The sequence below is a fragment of the Phaenicophaeus curvirostris genome, chromosome 3, assembly GCF_032191515.1.
Source record: "Phaenicophaeus curvirostris isolate KB17595 chromosome 3, BPBGC_Pcur_1.0, whole genome shotgun sequence".
Classification (NCBI taxonomy): domain Eukaryota; kingdom Metazoa; phylum Chordata; class Aves; order Cuculiformes; family Cuculidae; genus Phaenicophaeus; species Phaenicophaeus curvirostris.
In genome coordinates this window covers 29,514,987-29,537,234 of record NC_091394.1, presented here as the reverse complement: position 1 = coordinate 29,537,234, position 22,248 = coordinate 29,514,987, and the positions used below count along the sequence as shown (strand labels likewise).

Here is a 22,248-nt window from a genome sequence, read left to right as displayed (position 1 = left end):
ACCTTACAGTAAATTTACCAGTTTCATTTGCTATTTTGCTATTCTAACAAAACTAAACTAACTTTTAGTAAAGCTACTGGTCTCTGTCAGATGTGAAAAATTAGCCAAAGCAAAAATCTAACTGTTTTTTTTTAAAGCTCCAGCTATGTTAGACACTAGAATGCAGCACTACATTCATCTTCATCTAAAACACTTGAATTTATTTTGTTTAGTTGCTGAAAAAATATACACTTTGTAGGTCATCTTTGCAGAGTCCACATATGATACACCCCTGCTCAAAAGGTAATGTGACTTTTTAAGTTTAGGTGCTGTTTAATGTTTGGAAATAGTGGTATTGGAAGAGAAAACATTTCTACTAGAGCAGCCACATTAAAATTATGACCTGTGAGCTCTATATCTTAAGACTGTCTCAAGGTTCCTATGTAGGGCCCAAAAGTCAGCATATGCTGAAGGAGCTTACAGTCTGATCTTCCAGAAGGAGATTCAGATTGCTTATGCTGAGCATTTTCATTAGATCTATGTGCTACTAGTATATATAATTAATTTTTTTTGCCTTATTGCAGAACTGTTGTTCTTATAAATTTTAACTGGCAGAATTGTGCTATGCTGTTAGACTGCTGTATTACTAAACTTGAAATGATGTGATGCTCTTGGGAAGCATAATTTCTTCAGTTATGCTGATCTAATCTTTCCAAAATATTGCGTGCAGAATCTCTAGGATTCTGCTGAACAGTTGGTAGCAATTTGTTTGTGCAGAGACTTAAATGGTCCAATGCAGGAGCTATAACAGGAGTGGAGGGACCAGAGGGAGCTTTGGCAACAGGAGCCATTGTCACTGACTAACCCTGGGCCTCACGCAAAAAAAAGCAGTTAAAACCCATTCTTCAGCTGAAGGGATATGAGCTATAACGGGCCTCAACGAGCTCAGGAGGTAGAAAAATGCCTTTCATGGGCTCATATAGCAGCAAGTGATGTACCTAGATGAAAAGAGTAGTGTCTATAAAAAAACCCCTTCCAGCTATACAGGTACTGCTGGAGTCATCCTCCCTCTCTCAAGTAAGGCAAAAACTGGGAGTCCCGTGTTGCAGTGGATAGACTCAACATAATCTTTGGACAAGCCTGTGGAAGGGATAGCATAGGAACCTTTAGTCTTATTTTGTAACCAGCTGTCTCTTCCGCAGTCAATTCCTAAATAAAGCCATCTCTTTTGGTGTGCAGTACGCATATGTACATCATTACTTTCTATGAAAGTATATGTGTTGGAATGCACAGCAAGGATTGTGGTCCAGCGGTTTTCTCGTCTTGCTAGGTAGGGACCCAGGAAAAACGAGCTGCAGCTTTCTGACAGGGGCCACAAGATAGGCTCTAAAATTATACCCAGGCAGTCCCTGCATTATAAAATTGGAATAGTCATGTGTGAAATATTGGGTAGAGCTAGGCAATACTTTGGATCTTTTAAAATGCAGCGTAAAGCTGTAATAGTGTGTCAGCTTCTTGTAGTTTCATGATAGGATTTTGAAAGTAAATTGAAATGCAAGGGGGAAAATGCTGGTTTTGTATTACTGCAGTTGTTTCTGTGGTGTATTTTCCTTAAATACATCTAGGTATTCTTCATAGTGACAGCATTTTTTGGCACTGGAAACATAGCTTCCGTTAACAGGTAAATTTTATTCATTGATTTCAGACACAGTAGGGTACAAAAAATTCTTCCTAGAGCTGGCATAATATAAATTTGGTTAGCAAAATTGGGGCAACAGAATTAGAACAATAGTCGGTAGAATAATGTAACAATTTTTCATTTCTGCTCTCTGTAACATGTTCCCTCAGAGCCTGAGCTTCTTGGTTATAAGGTCGTCTCAATTTCCATTAGAACTTATTTGCAATGTGAGCTGAGAGAGCTCGGCTGCTCACCAACAGCATGGCACCTTGAAAGACATGAGCAGAGAAAAGCTGTAGAGAAAGAAGTGTGAGGTAGACAGTCCTTGCGAATTTAATACCTGAGCAAGAGAAAAGAGAGTTGGAAGCCTTGTTTAAAAATGCACTGAGTGTTACAAGAGTAACTAAATGCTGTTTTTTTTAAATGGAAAATGCCATTTCAAGGAAATGTTGTAATGTCTTTCTTGCTTTTCTCTAGTTTTGATCCTGCTTCTGTCTATTGTTTCTTGACTGTGTTCAGCCCTTTCATGATGGGAGGCTTGCTTCTGCTGAAGGTTAGTAATCTTACCTTTAGTGAAGTTTCCTCAAAGAACTGTTTAATAAATAACATATTACATACAGGATTTTTATTTTGCAATTTATGGAAACACATACATGCATTCAAGCTTCATAAGGCTCCTTAACCCTGTGTGAAGCTTTCAGCCTTTGTAGTATTTCAAGAGGACATATGATTCTAATTCCCAAAAGAGAGAAGCTAAAGTGCGTGGAAGTATAATTTAACTGCATGGGATCAGTTTATTGTATTAAAATGGAAATTTTAACTGTTGAAAAGATTTAAATTATTTAAAAAATTATAAGCTTTCCCTATAGTATCGTATCTACAGGAACACTGAGGATATATGTATATCATTAGCTCTATCTGTCTACATTACATTACGTACAGGCTTTGAATGCTCTACTGATTAGGTTGTCATTTTACAATTAATATTATTTTTATGTTTTTTAATAGTCTATCAAAGATTGAATTGCATTCCTTATTTGCAGGCAAGGTGTGGGAGCTCTTTTCTAATATTTGAGTGCAGGATCTGTCAGAGGTGGAGGTAAAGAGGCAAACAGGAAGGGAGACATGGAATTTATGTATTATTTCTAAAATAAATGGTATTTCCTACCTCTGCCGTTCTGTTGCCTCTGTCACAGAGAAAGCAGACTTAAGTTACAGGTGTACTGTATGTTATACTGCCGGACATAAGTCAGTAATGCAAATGTTCTGGATGCAACAGAACAGGTTTTAGCCTGTAAGAGAAGCAATGCATTTATACTACTGACTTAAGGCTTAAAAATCAACATGGTAAAAAGCAAAAGACAACATTCATGCTTCGAACTTTGTTTGTTTTGTTCTTAATTTACTGAACTGTTTACATTTGCTTGACTTGGCTTTGGAGGGGCAGTGTGATACTTGCATTACCGAATACATTCTATATTCAGATTTTTGTGGTTGAGATGAGATTGTCCTGCTACACTTGGAGCTCTGCAGCCTGTCTTATGAGATATTGGATCTGAATAGTTCTATCTTCTAGTCTTATTGAAGTATTTATCACCAGTGCTAAAATGGATGAATGAAGTTAGGATCATTAATATGTTTTAATTATAGTTTTCCATATTGCCTCATGGCTTATTTCACTGCAGTTCAGCTATGACCATGGAAGAGGGTTTCTATTGAATTATTAAGCGTGCTTCCTGCAAAATGAGTTTCTACCTTTTCTTGCCAATATTATATTTTTTTAACATAGGCATTCTGTGATAATTTCAAAAGCATAAAAATGTCTCCACAACCTGCCAGATTGTTTGGTGAATGTGAATATAAATCAAAATGTGGTTTGTGTTTTAAACAGGTTGTAATCCCGTTTGTTCTGGTATCATGTGCTTTTGAAGCTGTACAAGTCACAACACAGCTGTCTTCTAAGAGGTACAGAAAGCGCTAGATTTCTTTATTAGTAAGGGTTTCAAATCTATTTTGCAACAGTTCAGAATTGTCAAATCCCATTCTATATGAAAAAAAATCAACCAATATATCACATTGTTGCTTTTCTTTGTTATTATGGTTTGGGTTTTTTGTTCAGTGATTTTGCAAGCTCAGGAATTCTTTTCTTGGTGATAAATGAGTCTAAATGGAAGCGTTGGACCTGTCTGAAACAATCAGATACTTAATATTCTTTGTTGACAATATACAGAAGGAGCACTTTTTTCTGCATAATGTAGAAAAATGGGCATAATTCAAAGTCTGATTTTTGGTTTATATTGCATTTCTACCTATAGTACAGTATTTTTAAAATAACCTGTTCATAATGTAATCAGTTTACGGCTTTGTAGCACTGACCTCACTACAAATAGCCTTTTAAAAAAAAGAAAGCCTGGATGCCCTTCTATTGCTGTTCTGTGCTTCCCAGGTGTGTTCAGTATTACACGCTTTTACAGTAGGACTGGATTGCTGCCAGTCTTTTCCCATCTCTAAAGGCTGCTGTGTCTGGATTTTAAAGACCCTCACACTTTTCAGTGTCTCAGAATTTTAAATCTTTTTTTAACTGTTAGCCCTCCCTATCCCTTTCAGTAGACCAAGTGCATGACTGAATCCTTTGCTCATCATATGAGATTGTGGATGGTGCTGAGACAGGGGAGGTCCCTGTCAGCCACATGGTTTTGAGTTTGTCACCCTGGGATGCTGTGTGGGGTTGACCATAAGTTTTGCAATCAATGGCAAAGGGACCACAGGGACTATGTCCAGTGCCTTGCTCAGCTGAGCCAAAGGAAGATGTACTTGCTCGATGCAATGCCCTCTGCCTTTGTTTTTATCCTGCTTGTGTCCTGACTGTTGTTTTCTTATACAACACCACCCAGAACTAAGGAGAGACACAGCAGCCTGAAATCTGACTTCTTATTCAAAGGGCAGTGCAAGGCTCATCATGCTTGGACTTGATGATCCGATGGGTCTTTTCCAACCTGGTGACTCTATGATTCTATGATCCCTTTTACCTTCTCTGCCTTAGCTGTGTGCACAGTGTAGTTGGGCTGGCCCTGAACCACCCAGGAAGGGTATTTGTTCTGCTCACTAAGGTTTATGTAAGAGCAGGGCTGCGTTGAGGAATAGGGGTTGCTCAGAAGACCAGCTAGCGATTTCCATTTCTAGGGCTCCAGCATCATAAAGGTCAGCATTTCCTAACTTGTGAACCTTTGCCTTGGCAGCGCCAGTGATATTGCAAGCTTTTATGGAATGTGCATCTGTGTGTCTGAGAGGGGAAATGATATCAACTTCTTAAACCAGAGGGCACGAGTACATCTGTGCTGCTTCATGAGGCTGTGGTTGTAACTGGGGCTGGTATTTGTGCCAGCTTCATTTAGCTGTGCTCAGGTAACAATAGCAGTGATACTGCCACAGCATCAGCCTTGGGAACAAGGCAGAAACCACAAGGCAGGCCCAGGATCCCAGGAGGGGTTATGCTCTGATTGTCAGTGTATCCTGAAGTGTATGCTGCACTCTGTATTGCTCTTACTGCCCCTGCTAGGTAAATTAAGCTATCACAGGGGACAATCTTGTCTTTATTGTGTATAAACACACCCTGATATTAGCGTGTTCCTTCTGTTGTGAAAGGCTTTCTGCAGTTCAAAAGGGCAAGAAGTATTTTTTTGTGATTTGGACAATTTGCTCCTAAACTCCCTGTTTAGAAATATTTTTTGTTGTTGTTGTTCACGGGGAATGTTCTGTCAGGATATGATCTTCATAGAATCATAGAATAACCAGATTGGAAGAGACCCACTGGATCATCGAGTCCAACCATTCATATCAAACACTAAACCATGCCCCTCAGCACCTCATCCCCCCGTCCCTTAAACACCTCCAGGGAAGGTGACTCAACCACCTCCCTGGGCAGCCTGTTCCAGTGCCCAATGACCCTTTCTGTGAAAAATTTTTTCCTAACGTCCAGCCTAAACCTCCCCTGGTGGAGCTTGAGGCCATTCCCTCTTGTCCTGTCCCCTGTCACTTGGGAGAAGAGGCCAGCACCCTCCTCTCCACAACCTCCTTTCAGGTAGTTGTAGAGAGCAATGAGGTCTCCCCTCAGCCTCCTCTTCTCCAGGCTAAACAACCCCAGCTCTCTCAGCCGCTCCTCATAAGGCCCGTTCTCCAGCCCCTTCACCAGCTTTGTTGCTCTTCTCTGGACTCGCTCCAGAGCCTCAACATCCTTCTTGTGGTGAGGGGCCCAGAACTGAACACAGGATTCGAGGAGCGGTCTCACCAGTGCCGAGTACAGAGGGAGGATAACCTCCCTGGACCTGCTGGTCACGCTGTTTCTGGTACAAGCCAAGATGCCATTGGCCTTCTTGGCCACCTGGGCACACTGCTGGCTCATGTTCAGTGGCTGTTCACCAACACCCCCAGGTCCCTCTCCTCCAGGCAGCTTTCTAGACAGACTTCTCCTAGTCTGTAGCACTGCACAGGGTTGTTGTGCCCCAAGGTTGTTGGCATGAGGTTTAACAAGGCCAAATGCCGGGTCCTGCACCTGGGGCACAACAACCCTGTGCAGTGCTACAGACTGGGAGAAGTCTGTCTAGAAAGCTGCCTGGAGGAGAGGGACCTGGGGGTGTTGGTTGACAGCCGACTGAACATGAGCCAGCAGTGTGCCCAGGTGGCCAAGAAGGCCAATGGCATCTTGGCTTGTATCAGAAACAGCGTGACCAGCAGGTCCAAGGAGGTTATCCTCCCTCTGTACTCGGCACTGGTGAGACCGCTCCTCGAATCCTGTGTTCAGTTCTGGGCCCCTCACCACAAGAAGGATTTTGAGGCTCTGGAGAGAGTCTAGAGAAGAGCAACAAAGCTGGTGAGGGGGCTGGAGAACAGGCCTTATGAGGAGCGGCTGAGAGAGCTGGGGTTGTTTAGCCTGGAGAAGAGGAGGCTGAGGGGAGACCTCATTGCTCTCTACAACTACCTGAAAGGAGGTTGTAGAGAGGAGGGTGCTGGCCTCTTCTCCCAAGTGACAGGGGACAGGACAAGAGGGAATGGCCTCAAGCTCTGCCAGGGGAGGTTTAGGCTAGACATTAGGAAAAAATTCTTTACAGAAAGGGTCACTGGGCACTGGAACAGGCTGCCCAGGGAGGTGGTTGAGTCACCTTCCCTGGAGGTGTTTAAGGCACGGGTGGACAAGGTGCTGAGGGATATGGTTTAGTGTTTGGTAGGAACGGTTGGACTCGGTGATCCGGTGGGTCTCTTCCAACCTGGTTATTCTGTGATTCTGTGAAGTGCAGGACCCGGCATTTGGTCTTGTTAAACCTCATGCCATTGGACTCAGCCCAGCAGTCCAGCCTGTTCAGATCTTGGAGCTTGCCTGTGAAAACAGCCCTCTAGTTGAGTGCCTTGTAGGCACTGTGTGCTTACAGTGTCCTATTTGAGACATAGATAAGTGAAGAGAAGCCTTTCAGTGCATCTGAATAGGCTGAGGTTTGTTGCATCCTTGTTAATGAAATACAGCTGACGTAAGCAATATCAGAGACTTCCACATCAGGACACATTGGTATGGGTGTCCCCCTAGTACATGCTTGTGTAACACAGCAGCAGGATGTTTTCCAAAATAAATCTTTGTAGATTTGTGATACTAGTGCTGATAAATGAACTGTATTCTAGTTAAAGACTTTTCTGTTAATGAGTCAGTTGTTTGCAACATTGCTTCAGTGTCATTAACTTGGAAACTAGTTTTAACCAGTTATAGCAATTACTTTCATGTAATTTAGGATTTACATAGTTTAATGAAAAGAAGATTAGGTTAATGGGGGGGAAAAATAGCTCTGCATGCTCCCTTTGGGTTCCTTTTACTAGCTGCAGCCTACTTTCCAGAAGTAACCTGCTGCCTGACAGAGACCCATGGGTTTGGGAGTACACCATGAAAATTCTGGGTGTTCCCAGAGCTGCTTATGGGCACCCACAGATCTGGAAGTGGGGCAAACCCCTCCCTTAGCAGCCCCCTGCCCAGCAGGGTGATTGTCAGGACAGGGCTGATTGGCTCAGGGATCTGAGTGCCTATGCCAAGCAGATTTGCTCACTCTTGAATCCATCTTGAAATGTCTAAATCTGCTTTATTTGGCCTAATCAGCATATGAGCTCCCTGCGTCAGGAATGGGCAGGTGCTCTTTGTAAATACTCTTGTTCTACTGTAAGTGATTTGTGTTAGGTTTCTCTGTGGATAAATTGACACTGTTAATGTGGAATGTCTTTGCCAAGCAGAGCGGGATTATAAATGCTAGATGTTCCAGCTATATATTTTAACCGTGCTCTAATAAACTGAAATATATCTGAGTGATTGAAATGCAAGTGCAAGAAGTCGTATCTTCTTTTAATTTCTTTATGGGGATTTTAATAAGCTTTGTAACATCTGTGGCCATGAATAACAGTTGATAGCCTGGTTCTTTTTTTTTTTTCTTTGCAGCCTTTTCCTCATTGTTCTTGTGATTTCAGACATTATGGCTTTGGTAAGTTGTTGCACATACTCTTCAAATAAGATCAAGAAGCAGAGGGTTCTCCTAATTCCGTCTAGAGACATCTGAATTTGCTTCAGACTTCAAAGTTTTTGTAACTAGGGCAGTGAATTGGATTGAAATCCTAGCATAATTTAGAGATAAAACTCCTCCAGTCTCTGCTCTTTGAATGTCATGTAATTAATGCTTCTGAATAAGCAATGTTCTCATAATAATAAGAGACAAAAATGAAGTAATAAGTTATCTGAGTGTTTCATGTGCTTTTAAAATCAAATTCTTAGGAAGAATCAGAATAGGAATATTAATTTTAGCTGTGGAGTTAATTTTTCAGGAATTTTGAACCTTTTGCTCTCCCCACTTTCCCTTAATAAAGAGAGGAAAAGAAGAAATGTGTTACCAGCTCTGTTGGAGTTGTCAGAATCCAGGCGAGAGCAACATGTGAAAAGACACTCCATGGCCTTTGTAATAAGCTATTATGAAATGCTGTCTTCAGAAAGCTTGAGTCCACAAACCAAGCTAGATAAATAACCAAAAACTGTGCTGTACCCCAGCATAAATTTTACAGATTTAAAGTACATTTTTGTTGCCTCTTCAAACTTTCTTCAACCCAGCAAGAAATGCTTCTGGATGTCACAAGGTAAACTGAAACCTTTTCAAAGCAGTAGGTAGAGCTGGTGCTCTCACATTGTACATAGTGGTTTAGTTTCATCCCTTTAGAGTCAGCATTCCTCATGATTTCCTTGTACAGTATGATCTGTGGATCTCACCTGGTAGGACAAACAGTGAGTAAAAAAAAATGACTAATTTGTTGGTAGATTGAGAAATGGAGAAGGTATAGTTTTATGTAGTTTCAAATAAATCTGTGTGACCAATCTGGTTTTTGATAACTTCCCCAGGAAGAGGATTAAAATACTGTTAAATCATACTCATAGCATTCCACTAATCAAATCAATCTAACTAGACCAAATGAAGAGGGTAGGCATGTACTGGTGAGCAGTGAACCCCAGTATGTCCAGGCCTTATATCTCATGTATACTCCTATTTTGGTTTTACTGTTTCAAAACAATATGTACTTGATGTACAAAACAAAATATTACCCAAGAGGTTTGATATGCAGGCGTTCTGTGTATATCAAGAAATGAGAAAGTTGGCAGGAAAAAAAAATATTTTCCATGAAAATAATATGCAGCCTTCTTTTTGGCACTAGGTGTTATTTGGGATGCCATTATTTCAAGCAATAAGGTGGCTTGACTTTTCTTATTGAAAAAATACTTTGCTGGTAATCGTTTTCTTGCAAGCTCAAATTGACAGATCTTAGTCCATCTTTAGCTATTTGTGTTTGATACCATCTTAAGCCTATTTCTGGCTCCATTCTTCACTTGGTCCAAATGAATGTTCCTGGAGGGGTCTTGCCCTTGACCTACTTGAAGAATTAGAAACTTGGTGCAAACAGCCTGCAAACATGGGGTTTAGCTTTGTGTTTCAGTTGTGGAATGTTGATGTACTAATCAGAGTTGGTTTATTTTCTAGCATTTTTTCTTCTTGGTTAAAGATTATGGAAGCTGGCTGGATATTGGAACAAGGTACAGTATTTTTTTTTGCCTCCACTACATTTTTAAAAGACTCATAGGTTAATATTGTTGTGTATCTGCTCAGAACTCTTGTAATGTTTTTCTAATTACTCTCCTTAATCAACTGCTTCAGTGATGTTCCCTGTACTTAAAACACACGGGCATGCACGTGTGCACACATGTATACATGTACGTATATCCCAAGCTAAAGCTTGTGAATTAAAATCTGTTCCAGAGCAACTTGGAGTAATTAATGAATCTGGCATGGCAAGAAATATAGTTAGTAGGATTTGTTTTATTTCTAAAGAGCAGTAATTACACAAAAAATGTTTTAATTACTGTTTTGATTTTTAATTAGTTGTAATCCCTGTTAAAATAACAATTTATCAAAATTGTCAATCGTTTTGAATCTAGGTATACCTCCATATACAGTCCCCTGTGAATTAATGAGCCTTGTGCAAATATGTTGATGGCTACCAAGACTCATGTATTTATCCTCCCCCTAGCTGTGGAAGGGTAACTCTATGGCATTTAAACATAGGAATCACTGCTAAAATGAGATAATTTGTTTTGCATTGAGTCATACTAACCTCCACAGTATACATCATGGGTAGGTTTTCAACTGAGTAGTCTTATTTGTGAATAGTCTGGAAATAACAAATACAAAGAATACCCATTTCAAATTTACCTTCCCTGAGTTGTGGAAACAGATAATACGCTGTCATAAACTTAGTAGGGAATGTGTTGTTAATAATCCAGCCAATCTAGTCACTTGACATTGTTATTTAAACAGAAGTTGAATAGTGACCCATTGTTAATATTCTGTTTAGTCTACATTTACTCTGTGCTTTGCTTAGCCTCAGAGTTCCCTCCAGCTCGTGCATGCGTGTATACAAACGTACACACGTATTCTACCTGTTTTCTTTGGAGGTTCAAGTCCCTGCTTGTAGCTACCTTTTGATGGTTCCTCATGGGAGGAGATACAGTTAGTTCAAATAGAGGAAAAAACTCTTTAACATCATAGTTCCTTGCTGTGGTCAGTTTATAGTAAATCAGGTGGCCTCATCCTTTGATTTGAATTACTGTGCAGATTAATGAGGATATAAAAGATCTCAGAAAAGCTGTAATGTGCTAGGCAAGAAGCTTTCTAATTGGGAATTAGCAAGCAAAAATGTAAGTTGTTTCAAGTATCCACAAACTTCCTCTCTGATATATGGTCTTCATGGCATAGAGATATACAGTGGTGGTAGATTGTTGGATCCATTTCGGCTGAAAGCTTGCTTTATCCTTATGAGTTATGGGGAGCTCATTATGCACATCTGTAATTCTGCCTCTCTGTGTGTGTTGAACACTGAAGAAATTACTTTCGTGAAAAGATTTTTTCGGTGCTTTCTTATTAACTTTTAACATGGTAATGCATAATGCCCAGGCAGCCTTAAATTTGTCATTACTTCACTTTTGAGTTCTTGACTTTGCTACCTCCATTACTTTATTGTAGTCTCTTTATATATTTTTTTTAGGTCATGGTTTAACCCCATCTGGCAACTAAGCATCTTCTTGCTCACCTCCCTCCTCTACTACTCCATGGGATGGGGAGGAGAATGATAAAAGGTAGAACTTGCAGGCTGAGATAAAGACAGTTTAATAGGACAGCAAAGAAAGCAAGACTAATAATAACAGAATATATAAAACAAGCGATGCCTGGTACAAATGCTTACCACCCAATGACAAATGCCCATCCTGACCCCAAGCAATGATCACAGCCCACTCAGTATATTTTTAAATATATTTATATATTTATATATTTATTTATTTATATTTTCTCAGTATATTTTTAATATACTGAGAATGACATCATATGGTATGGAAATCCCTTTGGCCAGCTTGGGTCAGCTGTCCTGGCTGTGCTTCCTCCCACCTTCTTGTGTAACTCCTTGCTGGCAAAGCACTGTAAGTTGAACAGTCCTTGACTTAGTAAAATCACTATTTAGTAACACCTCAAACAGCAGTGTGTAATCAACATGACTATCATACTAAATCCAAAACACAGCACTGTACGAGCTACTAGGAAGAAAATCAACTCTATCCTGGCTCAAACCAGGACAGTGTGTACATGCACATAAGATAAAAAATTACTAGGTTGCATAAGAAAAGAGGTGAAACTGTAGGCACAGAACTGAAATGTTCCTTCTTTTACCTGGCATGAGCAAACTTTTTGGCATGTAAACCTTTTCCTCTGAACAAATTCCTTATGTGTGATTCTCAAGCTTGGCAAAATTAGCTGGCAACAGCAGATTTTTTTTGTTTGTTTGTTTATTCCTGGAAGGGAAGATGAGCTTCATGGGGTTTTGGGCAATTCCCAAAACCAGTGGGAGAGAGAAACTCATATGGCTGTTTCCTGTCCTCCTGTTACAACTACAGTGACAGCTCCGTGGCATTCCCATTGCAGTATTGTCTGTTGTTGCTTTGACAGCAAGGTCTGAAAATATCCCGTCTCAGTTGACGTTTTAGGTGTTGCTAAAATTTTCCTGAGAAGGCTGAGTCAGTTAAGGAAATGACTGGGTTGGGTTTTTCCCCCCACTGTTTGTATCTCCACAAAACCTATGTAGGACTTGATGGAACAAAGATGGAACAAAGACCAGGACCATGCTTAGGGACAGCTGCTCTCATCTTTCCTTTCCCCTTTCCCCTTTCCCCACTGAAAGGAATTGTGTGTGCATGCATGAAGCTACTAGGGTTTGTTTTATATTACTAGTTACCACATCATTGAAATCACAGGTAGAAAAGCAGCATTTTAATTACCAAGTGAAGATTCATTTATCTAGAGTCTGAGTCCAGTGGTGTATGTGCCACATTTGCAAAGCTTCTGATATGTATTTCCATATTCATTCTTTCTTGCAGTGATAGCTTTTTATGCATTTTCGAATGACTGCACTTCAAATCTCTGTCTTACTAAGAATGTGCAAGTTCAGTAGGAAACCCACATCAGGCAATACTTGGAGTTTCCAATACCAGTGCTCAGAATTTTCATGTGTAAGAGCTGGTTTTAAATCCCTTGTGATAAAAAGATGGCCTCCACTGCTTTTTTGTGGTGATGTTTTGTTTCCTAGTGCATTTTTCTCATTGTTTGGAAGTAAGGCTCATCTGCTGAACTGATATATTTCCTGGGGTTTTTTACATTTTGCCCCTAACTCCTGACTTTCACATCTCATTCTACCATGCCTTAACCCCATTGCATGTGATTTCATCATGCCTCATATCTGCCTTAACAACGTGACGTCTTTGTTCTCCTGGTTGAATTCACCATGCCACTTAAGTATTGTCTTTGAATGTAAAGAGATTTCTACTTTTCCCACTCTTCCAGATTATGCATAAAATGCTTAGCAACAACAGATCCAACATAATCCCGTATTACCATATTCAGCAAATTATCAATGCACCATTGGTTCCATCCTCTCAGTAAATTATCAATTACCATAACTATTTCTGGCTTCTGAGAAAGTTTACAAGGCCCTTTGCTTAACAGTCATGCTGAAATGAATGTGAACTTTTTTTCAGAGAGTGCTTTTTGTGGTTTTGGTTTAGTAATGGGATAATAATCTTGCAGTGAATGCAGAACTCATAGCAGTGGCTTATGCAAGCTTCTGAGGTCTGCTAACCTTACCCTTTACCTGTATATCTTGAAGTCGCCCTAAATAGCATCATATGCTGTCAAAGAATACAACATTACATTTCATAAAAATAATAATACAGTTTTCCTAGTATTTTTGATACATCAGTGTCTTGTACGTGATCATGAGAGGTTTTTTTGACAGATTCTTTCATTTTTCAATTCAGACAAATGGAATAGCTAGCTTTTTGAGTTCTTTTTCAGTAAAATAATATCTCTATGGCTTAAAAGGTATGTTTATCTATCTTTATCTATAAATCTCTAGATAGAGAGATACAGCCTTTAAAGCCTACTACATCTGCACAGTATATGCAGTTTGTAAATAGCTGTATATTCAGATAGTCAAGATAAATCCTGAAGCTTCTTCATATGACAGTACTGCATAGTTTTATACAGACACTGTTCTACTCCCTCCTTCTTTTTATAACAGCTGCTGGAAGATAAGAGAAAGATACCGTCTTAACTGTTCTGCTATTTCAAAGTTCAGGGGACATAGATAAAGCACAGGAGACTGTTTTTTAGGTTTTAAGATAACAGAATTGGTTTCATGTTTGGGATGCTGGGACTTCTAGGTTTCACTGTTAAAAAAAAGGTCATATAAGTAGGAGGAGACCTGTGTTTATCAGCCGTTTTTAAAACAGAAGCTAGAATTTATATGCTTTGTGATTTGTTTTGTGGGAAACAGAGGAGAGTGTGGGATCCTGGCTAGAAATGCAGTAGACCTAAAGTTCAGAATCTAAATCTGGGGCCTCAGTGTGTACCTAGGAATAATCTCACAGTTTGAAGTAGCATGTTGCGTAGAAATAAAGTCCTCGGGCTCTTCTGGAGAATGCTTTTCCAATTCCTTGCACTTCAAGTTGTTTTTATTTTACTTGTTTTACTTCTATTTTTTTAATTGCCATGGTAACTTACTCCATCATCCTGTGTTCCCAGCTTCTAATCAGGTCTGCCATCGTAGGAATTAGCCTGTCTTGGGAGAAAGCCATCTTTTGAGGCAAGATTGATTCCCCCTCCATACCTCATTTTTTGCAGATCTTTGATTATTCTTCTCTTTGCTTAGTACTTCTTACTGCTGTGCATGGTTACAAAGCCAGGAGATGGTAGTATCTCATAAACTCTCCTTCTGGTTCCTTGCTACCAAGAAAGGTGTCCTTCTCTCCGATACAAAATTTTCCAAGCACCAGCTTTGCCTGTTGACCTTGATCCACACATAGGGCACTCACCTTTTCATTTAACAGTGCTGCCTTACCTGAGATCATCTGTGATCCCCTGCACCAACTGTCTCTTCTCTATAATTACCTGTCCCTGCCCATCTCATCCTTAAAAGCATTGCTCCACTGTACCCCACTATGCTATTTTCTTATACCTGTTTAATGTCTCTTCTTCCTCCACATGAATCTAACTTACCTGGAACCTAGAATCTTGCTCCTTTTCCTTAGTAGCTCAGATTTGACTTCTGATGGAGGAAGCTTGTTTTGAGAGTTACCTGCTTCACTGTAACTACAGATCCAGCCAAAGGTGCAGTTCTGTGTTGTATAGGGATCAAGATTTTGCCACTGCTGTTGTGGCATGTACCTGTAAGAGTCTTGCCTTGTTTGTTTAATTACAGCATTACTCCAGCCTGAGAACTAATTTACCAAGTAGAGCTGCCTGTGGGCACTGCAGTACCAGTTGCTGTTAGCCCCAGAGATGCTGGCTGTTTGAAATCATGTGACAAGTAGACTGAAATTGGTTTTAATTGGGCTCTATGGTATAATGTATGTATATTTTTCTTTACTCTGGACATCCGATATTTTAATAAAGGAGCATAGCTATTCAGTCTTTTGCAACATAACAAGGGAGAAGTGTGCACAGCACCCTCTTCTTTACAGAAGCACAGATGATCCAGTCCCTCGACTGACAGGTAGATAAGCGGAGTTTCTGGAGGCTTTTTTCCTTTGAGAAAGCCCCTCTCTATGCCTCCCAAAATAGCTGATTAGCACCCACATCTGAAAAAAACTTATGGGGAAGACAGGAACTCAGATGGATGCCTGCGTAAGGACATGCTGATGGCAGCAAGTTGCTGATTCTCTGGTGACAGTTTCAGACTGTCTGTAGGAACAGAGGCAGGGTCTTCATTTGGCTTCTAATTTTCAGATTTCTCATTCATGCATTCTTTGAAGGCTAGAGGAAAGTGGTGTTGCTGCTTACACGAAAAGCCACAATTCTGGTGCCAGGTGAGAAGGAAATTTGAGATGTTACCAGTAATGCATGAGATGTTAACCCATCTAGCTAGCTATCAGGGTGGCTGTTCCCTTAAGAGCCGTGCAAACTTCTGTACCTGTAGTGCTTGTACAGACCCCGAGGGCATGTTGCGCCATGAAGATAACTGCAAGGAGGGTTGGACTTTCAGTTGGCAACGTATTGTTTCCCCCCCCACCGTGGAGAACTGAAACTAAGCCTGTAACACACCCAGGTGGACTTCCAAGGGCAGCTTTTGAGGGAGTTGTGTTATCTTTGTTATTGTAAATGAACTGCGAAGTCCGAAGTGCACTGACCAGGTGAAAGTATGCTTTGTGCCTGAGTTCATGCTCTCACTGTGTCATGTTGCACGTTCCCCACAGAAGCAGAGCAGCAATATGACTCTCCTAGGCATGCTGTTCTGCTTAGCTAAAGCTGGAGGTGAGAGGCCGTTGTAGGGAAGGCACGTAGAAATGATGGCTCCTGTTTGATATTTTAAATCTTCGATTTTTCACATTACTGAATATTTTCAGTTGCATTGTGTAAAGGTGGGAGTTTAGAGATGCAAACTGCAGGTTGTTGGGTGGGTTACGCTTGTTGAGGTCTGAGCCCATTTGTGCAGGTGGATTTTTGCAACTGATTTCTCAAAACTATGTATTTTGAGCAAGGTATTTGTGAAAAGCTTCAGTCAGACTCATATCTTTTAGCACGAGTCAAATCCCTTTCAGTGCTCTCCATCCACTATGGTCGTACCCCTGCTTCTTTGGTTGCTGGTATCCTGGCTGTGGAAGAGCTGGTACTTCTTCACAGAGCTAAGTTGTGCTAGGCTAGTGCCAGGTTGTTAGTCTCAGGGTTGAGAGTATTGATAATGTTGGCATTATGAGCTTTGCTGCTCTTCAGCAGCTAAACTCTCAAACTGAATGAGTCCTCTGACAGAAATTCCAGGTCACTAAACTGGCGAGTGCTCCTTTGCAGTCCTTTTTTTTGTGTGACTAAACTCAGACTTTAAGTTACCCTACTCATCCTGAAGATCCATCTGGTTTGAAGTAGTGGAGATGGGTGCATCAGGAGATGGATACTTCTCATGTCAGAACACCACGATCTTCAATAGTCCCAGGAAAAAAAAAAAAACCGAGCAGCTGCACTGTGTACCTGATGGACACCAATGCAGCAGTTTCCATCTGCAACTCTAGCCTGAAATTCCACTGGATCTGGAAAAAAATCTAATTTCTTGATGGCTAGTGGTTTACTTTAATAGCAGCTTGATATTCAGATATTGAACACTGGATGCTGAATTTCCTAGTTCAGATCTCAGTCTGACCCTAAAGAGCCCATCTGTAACATTAGTGAACTTCAAGTACCACAATTTGAGCAAGCGGAGAATAAGCTCTCTGCTTGTTATCCTTTTAGTTGTTAGTGACTTAAGGACTTCATAACCCAGACACTGCATCTTCATGTTGTGTTTATTACCCACTTTTGAATTCATTTGTTTGATCTCTTTGAAACCGTGTGTTACGCAGCAGAGAATTCTGCAGTTTTTAGAAGCATTGAGTGAAAAAGTAGTGGGTGTGTTTTCTTAAAGCTGCTCATCACGGGAATAGTGTTTTATCTAGAAGGCTGCACTTCAGCTGACATAAATATCTGAGTTGTCTTACTAGCAAGGTTTGTCTACCTGATGGCAAGTTTTCCCTTGATTCTGCATTACCAATTCACAGCAAATGAAGGTATTGCAACGGTTCCAGTCATGTGCATTTAATAACCAACTTGAGTGGAAAATACACCCAGTACCTCTTACTCACTTGGTATATACTCAGTTGTGTTTTCTATTGTCCTCACCATTTTTTTTTTGTCAGAGCCTTTGTTTTTTACATTACAGTGGTGCTATATTAGTTGCCTTCCAGGAGCAGCTTATGTAAAGTGATATACTGTGCCAATAATGAGGCCTTGTTCAAAGGGAAAAAAATATCCAGAGGATTGTTATGTTGGGATTTTTTTTTTACTCTGCAAATTTGCGCTTTTTTTCTCACTTCTTTTATCTGTCTCCTTCTTGCAGCATTAGCCATTATGTGCTGGTGATGTCGTTGACCATATTTATGATGTTGATGAATGGACTGGCCCAGCTGCTAACTACGAAAAGACTTGAACTTCCCAAAAGGACTAAGCACCATTCCTCATGATAAAGTGATAAATCTTCGTGCCTTGTTCCCATCTTCAGGCTTCCTCTGAACCAGACTCCACCACTGGAATGTAAATATAAGTTAATGCACTAGAGTGCCAAAATCCCATCCAGAAATCAGAGTGCTCTGTGGATACAGGTTAAATGCTGTCCTGTAACTGAAATTTGTATTCGAAGATTGCCATTTAGCCATTAAAAGGACTTTAAAAGCCTCAGCTTTATTTTTCCAAGTGTACATATTTCTTGAAAATAAAAACAGCAACAAAATCCTTTTTAAAACAAATAGGTCTTTTGGAGGCTTTTTTGGTTGTTATAACATGTTTGCCAGCTGTTTGTCTCACGTGCTCACTCTCATTAAGAATCTGCAAAGTCTTAGCCTCATTTTATGTCTCTCATAAGCATCCCACAGTCTAAAGCATAAATGAAATCAGTCTGGGCAGATCACTGATTTGTATGTTGCCAGTGTGGCATACGCATTTGAATATCTCTGAAACTGGCTCTGCTTTTTGCAAGTTGTGTCAATGTGCATGTGAAAATATGTTGAGGCAGGTCAAGACTGGTGCACTGTGAGGCTGTTGCTGTAAGACAATGGCTTTTAGCTAACCTCAATGTGAACTGCTGTGGTTAACTGTGCTCTCCTGCTGCCTCCTGTGCTTGGGTGAGCTGAGCAGTGTGCCAGCTCAGGTAACTGATCCAAATGAAAAGGAACCTAATTAAAGAATTGTAAAATAGCATTCAGACAGATTCCCTGGTCCGACTTGTGATGGGGTGGGTGGGAAGGTTAGGGCTTATTGTTTCAGCAGCAGCCCAGAGTTAGATCAGTATAAAGAGGTCATAAAGCTGCAGCTGGAGTTAGTGGTTTGCATGGAGTGATTCCATATGGAAACTTTTTTTCCTTTCTTTCCATGTTTGCCTTTTCGCATGTATTCTGTTCTTGATCACAAGCATCAGCCTGGATACTGGCTTCACCATGAATCAAACACAGACACAAATCCCCTAGTTGTATGCTGATTACAAGTGAGAGCGAAGAGCCAGGGTGCTTAGAGGCTTTGCTGTTATGGGTACTCTTGGTGACCCAATAATTGTAAATACACTGCATGAGGCTTTGAGATAGACTTGTAACTTTGTAGCCCTTTTGACAGCAAACATCAGCTTCCCTACCACTAGTCCGCAGCTGATTGAATAGCGCAAACTACAGCTGCCTTTGAAACAGCATTTTACATCCACACCATCAATGAAAGGGCTTTTGAAGCAGATCCTTTTGCACACTGAAGGAAGTGAGTGAAAAAATGAGCTTTCTTCTTTCTGCGTTATTGTATGATGGCATCACTAAAAATTGTGCTATGTAATATTCCTGTGTCATGCTCCCAACTTGCAGCCAGGCCTTCCTGTCTGGGAGCTGATACATGTGGTGCGTGGTGCTGGCAGCCAACACTAGACATTCGTCATGAGGGCTACTCCAATACCCTTTCCAGCCATCTGGCATCTGGCCGTGGTCACATCTCTTTAATGCTCTGGAAACTAGTCATCCCTCTGCAGGAAGTTTGGCTGGGAGAAACCAGTCGCAATCCTCCATCTGCTTGTTGAGTGCTAGAAAAATATTGTATCATGGGCCTGCAGTCATCTGTGCAACTTCGGAATACTTCTGGAGTGCATCTGAGCACTAGAGAGGGAGTAGTTTTGAACTAGAAATTGGTCTTGTGGTCCTACCGGGCATGTTGCTTGCACAGCTGGTCTCAGTCCCAGGAGATACTTCATATTTGTCACAGACTGTACCCTCCGACTTGGATGCCAGAAGGTGGGCGTGTGCCTACTGCTGGCAGTTGTACCCTGCAACCAAGGCAAGAAGTTGCCATGAGCAGATAGAAAGTTGATGCCACAGCAAAGGCTGTGTGTTGGCATGAGAATCTACCACGCTTGTTCTCCTTACATCCAATGAGTTGCTGCTGTGGAGTGCTCTCCCCACCCCAGCCCCAGTTTATGTGATATGGACACTATCATTGCAGGGTACTGTATCATCAGCTTTTTGTGACTTAACTGATGCCTCGAGATCTCTGTCTACAGTGCTCTCATTTCTGTACACACAGCTATAGGCAGCTGTACCATTAAGCATCCCAGACTCCATTGCTGGAGTGATTTCTTTGCAAAACTACTGTTTGTAGGGTAAATTCACTGATGGGAGCAGCTGAACAGTTGGTGTGGGTATGATGTGAAGGAATTGACTGAAAAAGTAGGAACATGGGACCCATAGAGCTGTCATCCTGAAGACACATCTTCTGCAAGCATGTCAAAACTGCTTGTTATCTCTGACAAGATCAAGTGGATATCTTACCCACCCAGTGAAAGCACCGGAGGTCCATGCTGTCTGGTGCTGCAGGCTCCCTGGGAGAATGCACAGGAGCTCCAGCCTGGTGTCTTTTCTTACCACAGGGGGCTGGTAGTAAAACAGCATCTCCTCGCACTGTGTCTGGTGCTGCTCATCTGTGGTAGTGAGTGTAATCCATATACTCTGGTATTCAAGCAAGAGGACACGGCTCACCAAAGTACAACCTGCGTCAATTACTCTTTCTGCTTGTGACTTCCATAGTATCTCTTCCCACAAAATAATTTGTGTTTTTTAATCCATACTTGTATGAGCAGAAAGGGGACAACAAGCATGGGATAATATGTGCATTTGTTTTACCCCAGTGCTGCTCTGTAGGGGTCTGTTCTTGTTTGTCATTTGTTCTGGTTGGGCCATTGTGGTAGCAACCTTATCTGACCTTTCCTTTTCCCCTGCTGGTCCCTTGCATGCGTGTGCCATTTGCGAACTCAGTTTCTAGTGGAGGCCACAGGAGTGCTGGAGAGCAGCTCTCGTAGAGAGGCGGGATTGGCTGTGCTATTCGTGTGTCTCCCCAGGGGAGGCTCTTGCCACAGGCTTGGCCCACACTTTTGGGTTCACTCCAGCACAGGGAGGTGTCAAAAATTCTCCCACTCAGCTACTTTACACAGCCCCATGGGGAGTGTGACAAAGTTGACTCTTCCCTCCCACGGATGCTCTTTATTCTCCTTTCCAGAAACAAATGTCATCAGCAATAAAAAGCCCTCACATCCTTAGGAGGTAAGGTAGGGGATAAAATTTTGTACTCAGCTAAGTTTAAGCTTTCTTTTTATCTGCTTCTGGCTATTTGAGCACCATCCCTCCTCATGGGGTCCAGACAGGACTCAGGCCACAGAAAGGAGGGCTGTGAGCTTGCAGGCCAGTGCAGGCATCATCCAGCCCCTACGTTTTCTGCTAAGGACACGAAGGCAGAAGTACCCCAAGCCCTCTTGCCTGCCTTCTTTCACCTACAGCAGAGTTGTGGACTCTGACTCCTAGAGCTGGTGAGGCTCCAGACAGTGAAAATCTCAGGCAGTGAAAGGCAGGTCCATCAACATTGTTATTTATGCCTGGGGCTGCATAATTTTTTTTAAACTATACTTGTAGTGTAAAAACCTTTGCAAAGCTTCTATCATCTTGCATTCACAGCCGTGGACCCCTGAAGAGCTAATCATAAACCTGAAATGCCCATTAGGTGGTGTAATAGGAGAGAAGCTGTACTGAAGAACAGCTGCTACAAAGATCTTGTAATCTTCAGCACTAGGAATTGTTCTGTGCTATTGTGTTATCAAGCCTATACACAACAGCTTTGTGATATCCATCCAGGGAGTGAACTGTTTCTTCAGAGATGATGAAGCTTAGATTGTATCCAGACCTCTTATGACTCAATCTAAACAACTTCCTTTTCCCCCTCGCAGAGTTAATCAGATTTTACAGGCTTTGGCAATTTCGATGGATGCTGTGGCTGTCAGTTGAAAACTGCTGCAGCTTTCACACTCTTGAATGAGAACAAAGATATGAATGAACATTCATGGTCTTACCCAAATCTCACTCTCTAGCATTGCCCTTGAACTGTGGTATCCGTTTTGGCTGTGCTTCTACCACCCCAGCTAATCTGTGAGGGTATAATGCTCATCACTTTTCAGAACTGACCACATGAATGCTACAGTCCCTCTTCCTGTTTCTTTGGGATGGTCAGGGTGCCTTCTCTCAGATGTAAAGAGGAGGAGAGCATGGAGGGTGGCAGGCCTGCTGCTGCATCCTGGTAGATGTGGGGTGCTGTGAGCAGGAGCCAGCTGGAGAGAATATTTTGGGAAGCTGCAGTTATTGTGGGGAAGGGAAAATGTCTTGCCCCTGCTCTGGGGCAAGACACAGTAGTGGGACAGCTCCGTGCGCCTCCCTCTCTGTCATCATATGGCTTCATTCAACCTGAAGGTAAGAAATTTTGACTTTCTTCTCCTGTGTGTTGTCTTTGGGCAGCTGCCTTGTGAGCTACCATGGCTAGGGAAGACTTGGGAACCTGTCTTGCAGTGCTGCCACATGAGCGGAACAGCCCCAGATTAGTCCTGGTCATTCA

General features: G+C 41.5%; 1 protein-coding gene across 2 annotated transcripts in view; it reads left to right on the top strand.

Moving 5' to 3' along the window:
• PIGN (phosphatidylinositol glycan anchor biosynthesis class N) overlaps positions 1-18,069 on the top strand; it is a 91,824-nt gene extending 73,755 nt beyond the window's left edge. Inside the window, exons 23-29 of one of the 2 annotated variants that reach the window (XR_011337150.1) lie at positions 1,605-1,660; positions 2,135-2,210; positions 3,549-3,622; positions 8,127-8,169; positions 9,706-9,758; positions 10,161-10,262; positions 17,690-17,814. Coding sequence is in view for 1 of the 2 variants with exons in the window: in XM_069853538.1 (XP_069709639.1) it covers positions 1,605-1,660; positions 2,135-2,210; positions 3,549-3,622; positions 8,127-8,169; positions 9,706-9,758; positions 17,690-17,813 (426 nt within the window). In the remaining variant the exon portion in view is untranslated. Of the gene's footprint in view, positions 1-1,604; positions 1,661-2,134; positions 2,211-3,548; positions 3,623-8,126; positions 8,170-9,705; positions 9,759-10,160; positions 10,263-17,689 lie in introns of both variants that reach the window. The other variant, XM_069853538.1, reaches the window with a different exon arrangement.
• Positions 18,070-22,248: the final 4,179 nt, after the last annotated feature.